Source organism: Sipha flava, unplaced genomic scaffold, assembly GCF_003268045.1.
Source record: "Sipha flava isolate LNK unplaced genomic scaffold, YSA_version1 46815_pilon_pilon, whole genome shotgun sequence".
Lineage (NCBI taxonomy): Eukaryota > Metazoa > Arthropoda > Insecta > Hemiptera > Aphididae > Sipha > Sipha flava.
The window spans coordinates 1-7851 of record NW_020273248.1 but is presented as its reverse complement, the minus strand read 5'-3'; the positions used below and the strand labels follow the sequence as shown (position 1 = coordinate 7851).

The 7851-nt window shown below is 29.5% G+C and overlaps 1 protein-coding gene and 1 non-coding gene across 2 annotated transcripts; both read left to right on the top strand.

Annotated features, from left to right (window-relative positions):
- On the top strand, positions 1 to 135 carry LOC112689700 (the record flags this gene model as incomplete). The annotated part of the gene is made up of 1 exon (XR_003149140.1): positions 1 to 135. It is a non-coding gene; the product is annotated as a U2 spliceosomal RNA (small nuclear RNA).
- A 5814-nt stretch (positions 136 to 5949) lies between these two features.
- Positions 5950 to 7300, top strand: LOC112689699. The gene is made up of 3 exons (XM_025563535.1): positions 5950 to 6014; positions 6695 to 6773; positions 6864 to 7300. Exons 2-3 carry the CDS (start codon positions 6699 to 6701, stop codon positions 7122 to 7124), a joined length of 336 nt encoding a protein of 111 aa, XP_025419320.1. The 5' UTR covers positions 5950 to 6014; positions 6695 to 6698; the 3' UTR covers positions 7125 to 7300.
- The last annotated feature ends 551 nt before the right edge of the window (positions 7301 to 7851 follow it).

Here is a 7851-nt window from a genome sequence, read left to right as displayed (position 1 = left end):
TAACATCTGATATACACTTACCGAGTGTTCAAATGTTAAACTAATTTTTGAAAAATGGTGGAGATTTGGGGCTTGCTCCTACTCCACCACGGGTTGACCCGGTATCGCAGTACCACCGGGGACGGGCCCTTATATTCGTATGCAATCATCAATAAGAAAATTAATGCTCCTATCCCTTAAAATGATGAAGAGAGCAGGAGTGCTATGTTAAGCTATGCTTATTGTATTAAACTTGCAATAGATTAAATTCTGTCGCTGACATACAATTTTCAATTTTGCGATAGTTGCGAAACATTTTCAACACACCGCACTGACAAGTGTAACTGTTATACTATCATGTCACATTACGATACATATAATCATTGATTATAGATAGTATAGATAGCTCACTGGATGGTTTTTCGGTGGCGTACATTTGGTCGGTAACGTTATGTAGCGCTGCGGGCGCAAGTTAGTTGTGGTCGGCATCGTTAAAATCATTATAGTCGCGTTGATTAGCGACGGCGCAATGTGGGAAATTAATAATCTTCAGTCGTTTATTTTTAAAAGAAACTCACTATATAGATCTGTATTTGATTATTGTAAACTGGTTTTTATCTTTGTACGTAGTGTACAAGATTTAAGGTCCCCACACACTGCCGCGGTGGCGGTGGCGTTAAATTTGTACACACGTATTGTAATGGGATACACAATTATTGCATGTAATATCATTGATTATAAATAGAGACCGGAATTATATGCACTTAAAATGTGGCAAATATGATGCAAATATGCAAAGAAAAAGGGTCAAAATATGCATTAATATACACAAATAAATGAAAAATATGCTCAAATATGCATTATAAATTTATATTACTTTATCAACTACAAACTTAATAAATTTATAACATAACAAATATAACAAAATTAGGAGTGTTGGACCTTTCAACATCAAATTAAATCAACAAAATATTTAAGTATATAAAAAAAATATCATTATATGTTTTTAAAACAGTTTAAACAAATAATAAAATAGAAATGTTGAACCTTTCAACATCAAATTAAATCAAAAAAATATTTAAATATAAAAAAACTATTATTTTTTGTTTTCATAATATTTAATTACAAAATACATTTCCATATTTTGTGGGGTCATGTTGGTTCTTTTTTCAGTTAATATCATTTTGTAAGTACTAAACGACCGTTCAACGTCCACAGATCTTATAGGTGCATATTTCATACAAGTACTCATCGTGGGTGTAAAATTTGGGGGTAAAAAACTTTCTTTTTTCCCGGACTTCAGTTACATAATTTAGATGCCAATAAATATCGTAAATATATATTAATTAATATAATTAATATATATAATAATTATTTTCTAAAATATTTTAAAAATTGTAAATCAATAATTTTTGTATAACAATAAGTTAATTGAAGTCATGCTTAATTTGTTTTTATTTAGATCACATTTACTTATGTACACAAGGTGTAAAATTATATGAAATTCAAGTTTACGAAAAAATATGTTCTTAAACTGACTAATAAGAGATTTTAGAATACAATAATAAAAAAAAAATTCACTTTAAAAATTGTAATTATCAGAAATCAATTAAATTAAATATAACAAAGAATAATAAGTATTACAATAAGACGGAGGTAAGTACCGAGCATATACTTTATAAATATTATAATTACTAATTTCTATTAAATAAATAAATTATAATACAAAATATATAATAAACAACGATTACGATGCGATGGTACGGAAACAGCTCGGCCTATTTGTCTTCGCCCGTCGCGCATCGGATATGATATTCTTATCTAATAAGTAATAGAAAATTATCTGTTTCTCCCACCCGACGCACACCAACATTGGTTCGATACGGAGCTATACGGGATTATTTTATAAATATCAATTTAAATAAATTTATTTCTTTTATCGCTATCTACCGGCAGTTATATTCTACGCCATCGAAAAACCATCCAGTGAGCTATCTATACTATCTATAATCAATGATATAATGTAATCGCGCAATCGAACGATTTGTGACAAAACACAATTTTATTAGTTGGCCAAATTGATCAGTTACATGTGAGCTTATCGTCATTTAACGCTGTGGAAGTCACTAATGCGATTAAATTCTTGTGCAACTGAAAATTGCATGTTAGCGACTAGCCTTACTTTCATTCCCTCAGTTTGATAAATACAGTCATTAACTGGCGAAGCCTTATTTCTTAAATTGTCTGGCCATTCATCACTTGCCACTACAACATATTTGTAATGTAAAATAAAAAAAGTTAACATAATTGTAAAAGCGTGAATGAATTTTGAATTTTAATCGTTATCAATCATTTAAATCAGTCCAACCTTATATGTTTGTTATTACCATTTATTTTATATTCTACCTATAACATTTAAAACTTATTATTATAAAGCTAATAATCATGTATTTACTTTTTTTCGTCAATTTAAAAGATCAGAACAATTGGTTCATTATTTTAAAGAATAATATTAACATATTATTAACTTATTCCTTTTCAAATTATTCTCTATTGTAAATAATGTGTTAATTATATTGTTGAAATTTTCTGGAAGTAGTTTATTGTTACTTTTATTTACTGAAATCGGTAAAAAATACAATTTTGTCGAATTATTCTTCATACTATATTATAGAATAAACCTTATGCCGACAAAAAGTGTATAATTATTTACCTTAAATATATACGAGTTGTTGACCAATGTTTGTTATTGCAAAAACCGAAGTTAGACAATAATAAATAATTCTCTTTTGAACACATATTTTTCTTGAAGAAAATACGTAGCCACTTAGAACTCGCAAAGCCGGCATTTTTCGGCGCCCCAGTATTACTGAGCCGGGGGCGTATTTATGGGAAAGCCGAGGGGGCCCGGGCCCCCTGCGAAATGAAAAACACCATTGTTAAAGGTTGTTATTTTTAACATGGATATGTCTTAATGCTGGAGGTTTCCGAAAATTTGTCGCGACACTGAGAATATTTCTTATGCGATAATTAAAAATGTCATGTTTATAAAATATGTTTATTCTTTTAAGAAAATATGTGGTTAATTTTGAGTGACTTTAATAAAAAATGTGTTTATTACAATGTAGTTTTTATAATTTTAAAAGATAATAAACCAATAAAAAAAATTGAGTTTCTTATTTCTCTGATGGTGTAAAGACAGTCGAGAAGTCTTATAGCGTTAAAGTAATTTTTTTTCCGTAATAGTATGCTTCCTCCTTCTATTCCATCCAAAAATCAAATACATAATCGGCCCCCTCCGAAATGAAAACCTATATACGCCACTGTGCTGAGCACACGGTATAATACGAATACGTACGCGTGCATGTACGGTGTACTCCGAGATGGTAGCGCACGCGGTTTTCCGCTCTCGTAAGTCCCGCAGAGCTCGCGTTTAAACCGCGTGCAAACCATTTTAATTCATTTCATTGTTTTCGTTTGCTCTCCGCGGCGAGCGTAATCTACACAATGCGCACGGCCGGTTCCCAGACAACACGACGTGTTTTTCACCGTCGAATTACGTTTCGGTGCCCGTTGCGCGCATTGCAAATCACGCGGCCGCCCGATTAGACGACGGAAAGTGACATCGTATTTCTCGTCGGCAAATATTATCTTCCGATTCGTTTGGCTTCCTCGCGGCTTTTCGTCGGTCGAACATTTGTTAAACACGCACGTGCGAAAATCCAAAGACATCATGACTGGTAGCTTGACAGCAAAACAGTGGATTCGCTTTTAAGACGACTTTACCATGGAATGCGTACGAGAATATGTGAAATGCACAGTTCGTATCGATCAAAACGTCTTATGTAACGGTTCGGCTTAACGTTCAGAAACGTTTTTATGAATATACGGTACACACATAATGTAACACAATCGTTTACTACACATTTCCAAAACCAGTACCTATACAAAACTCTTTGAGTTCGATATCATCCCGAGTGTAGGTACGGTTTTATCTCGCGAGCGAACGCGCATCGAAAATCGAAATTTAGCTTCGAACGACCGTCATGCTAAGTGTTGGTAATAAATTATTACTATCTTAACTAGCGCATTGTGTAATTGTACATTAAGCGCCGCCGCACGACTGCGATAATACATCACATGTGTATTGCATCGCACACATATTCGTAAACGTATAATGCACATACTGCAACACATTTAATTTTATTATTGCACGCGTCATGTCCCGTCGTGTATCTCTCATTTCTTTTTTATGGTTTCCAAAAGGTTGTTTAATTAATTTATATGTTTGATTTGTTTACATTTGATACGGCCAAGAATAGTGTTCTACGCGATTGTGACCGCCAGATTTTAATGTTGTTTTAAAACTAATTTTTTCAAATTTTTTATGTGAATACATCTGTATGACTGAAAATTCAAAAATGTATAGAACATAAAACGTTCTAACATGATATTCCTAGTTGAACATTTCAGTTAATTGATTGTCTACAAAAAATTCTAAGGTTTTTCCATGAAAAATTCATATTTCATTCTAATTTGTATACTTAATTAAATCACTCACACTTGCATTGAATCATTTTCTTCGTTTATGAAGTCTGTTTGAGCCAATTTTTATATTTATTAACTTAGTGAAAGAGAACGTCTCTTATTATTAGAGACACTCTCATGCACCGAAAAAGTCTACAATGATTTCATCCTTCAGACTGTTCGTTACTGGTATAAATATCTCTTCGATCAATATCGATTGTTATATTAAAAAACACTCTTCCATTTTCATCTATAAATCAGTTTTAGTATTAATACAATTTATTACAGATTACACCAAACAATTATGATTAATTGTGTTTTTCGATTGAAAAATAGTCTAAACTACTATACTCGTTCAATGTTAGGTGTTGATTTTTCACCCAAATGCAGAGTTCTGAACACAGTAGGGAAGACCTAGTGCAACAGTACTATACAAAAATGGTTGGAATAAATATTATTTGCAATTGTTTGAACTTAGAATCATGATCAAAGATAGATAGATGTTCATTTTCATAACGTAAAGTTCTATTATTAGGGCTATGCAAAACAAAATACAAGAAATGTATATCATATAATATTTTATTATTTTAAATATTTTAAATTTTATATTATAATTTAATTATGTAATTTTATATTATTTATTTATTTATTTATTTTTTTTTTTTGGTGAATGTAAAAATACAAAAAGTAAACAACAAACAATTTAAAAACAAAATATCACACAACGACGAAGTATTATAATTAAATACAATTAATATTGCCTATATTTATGATCATTTGAATATGTATTACTGTGCCTTATATATAAATTTATAACCTAATTATACATCGGAATACAGTATTTTAATTGTGATTACTTAATTTATGATAATTATCAATGACTTAACGACATTTGATCATGTTTATTGATCTTTTAACTATAGTCATAATTGAATTATGTAAACCATAATTTTAAATTATATAATAAATATGCGACCTTTAACAACGGTTTTTAGTAACCATTAACAGTTTCTTTTTATTTTTTTTATTCCTTTTGTACTTTTTTCGCAAGTTCATAGGATGTAAATAAAAAATAAAAAATAATTATAGATGAATTATAAATGTGAAAAATCCCACTTGTATATAATTATTAGTAATTTATATTAATAATTACGTTATACGGAATTAAGAAAACGTATACGGACGGGCTTAATCACGCGGTAATAACTCCTCAAGTTTTTTCCTAACTTACGCATATTATGCGTATTATGTTGCATATTTCGAATGTGCTTGTTTCGTAAGTAAAAAAAAAAAAAAAATGGTTTAGTTACGTTACATATTAATCCCTCCAATTGAAATTTCGACGGCAAGATTAAGTGTGAAGCACCTATTACTACATAATTTCCTACTACAAAATTTCTCTTTCATACACAAATCGTCATTTATTTTTTTAGTTGTTGGTCTCTATGGTTTAGTTGACTAGTGAATTCACAATCGGCTATATCGACGTGGATTTATACAAACCTCAAGTAAATATTTGCGTGCAAGAGTTGTAAACGTTATAATCTTTGAATTCTTTGTCAGAATTCGATTTCACTTACTATAGATTTAATTGAAATTATACGATTTAATTATATTATTATCGATTTATAATTTATATCATTTTAATTTTAATATTTGAAGTTATTCCATATGCAATAGATATCATCAACTGATAATGTTTAAGTGCAATTTTCTAAGTTGTTTAAAAATATATATAAATAATCTATAGATGAGTAATAATTATTGGCTTAAGTAGGTAAAAATTAAGAATTAAGAATTGTTTATGACACAATTAACGGTCGTGTTTTTTAAATTAAATTGATTCAAGGTTTTTGTTTACTTGTTAACAATAATAATATCAAAGTGAAAATCTTGAAACTCGAAAAATTAATGCTCCCTGTTAGTTTGAAAAGTATTCGAAAGTGTTGCTAACCACAGCTAATTTAACTAGCCTTGAGAAGAAAGAAAAACATTGATATTATAATAAATTTAGAAGATATTTTATGTTCAGAAAGACGTGTAGAATGCATAGAATCTATAAATGATGATTAGCATGATATAATAAGTATAGTGTAAATTAACATATAATATACAATAACATAAACACAGATAAATTTCCTGAAAATCTACATGTAATATAACGCGTGATCGTATATTTTGTATTTAGAAAAATGAGGTGTTCAAGACTGTCGATCAAAAAGGACATCAATCTTAGCAATTATGGAATCAAATCCACTTTAGCGCAGGTAATAAAAATAATATTTAACTCGATATAAATCAGTGAGTAAAATATTTACCGAAAAATCGTTTTTAATACTTGAATTTGCTCTATGCAGATCATGGCATTGATGGCGACGTATGTTTTCACTTTGAAAGTCGGTATCGACATGATAACGCCGACAATCATCATAGGAGCAATTGCTGATAGACGCATAACTACCGAACACAACGCTTTGTCTGATATATCGGAAGAACAAATGACCTGGATCGGTGAGTTAAACTCATACCGATGTACGGCGTGTTATATGAAGTCGGGTATTCTGTTTATTATTGCCATATTTATTACTGCCCAAAATATCACTATTCGCGTACGATGATTTCATCAAACGTGAGTTCAAAGTCAAGTACATGTATTAAATGGTGAACACATTTTTTAAGTTTAAGAACGTAATCGTATTTGATATGCATCTATTTTACATATTTAATGTTTTCTTATCCAAATCGTATGACGTAATTGTCTTCACCTACTCTTTTATAAACTTATAGAACTTAATCGATGCGCTATAATGTTTAGTTTGAATAATTTCGTTTAAATTAAGAAACAATAAATACTCGTATTATTAAAGATTATATAAGAATATTTTACTATGGTTGTGTATCTGCCCATCTTTATTGGTTTCGTATATAATGTAAATTTAATAATAAAATAATAAAAAATTAAATCAAAATCAAAAATTATTTAATGGTTAATACTTATAAATTAATATATAAATAAATAAGAGCTTAGCCTGGAGTATTATTATATTTTTTAATGAACGACCGGTTTCGAATTAAAAACTCATTTTCAGGTATATACACAGTTAGTTAAATTTATAGTAAATTTAATATATCCATACCACGGTTGTAATTCACAAAGGCCACAAAAATTCTTGCTGCGGCTATTGAGTTTGTGATTAAATTTGTTTTACATATATTCGTTATCAGCATCGCGTTAAACATCTATTTTTATATTATTATTGTAAAAAATACGAGTCTTAATAATACATAACAATTTCATAACAATAAATTATAATTATTCCTGTTTAAACAATACAAAACGATCTT

Bases quoted from the DNA above. Each gene is read 5' to 3' on its own strand.
- LOC112689699 (XM_025563535.1), top strand. From the start codon at position 6,699: ATGAGGTGTTCAAGACTGTCGATCAAAAAGGACATCAATCTTAGCAAT. The intron at 6,774-6,863 runs GTAATAAAAATA...TGCTCTATGCAG, and splicing joins TCAAATCCACTTTAGCGCAG to ATCATGGCATTGATGGCGAC.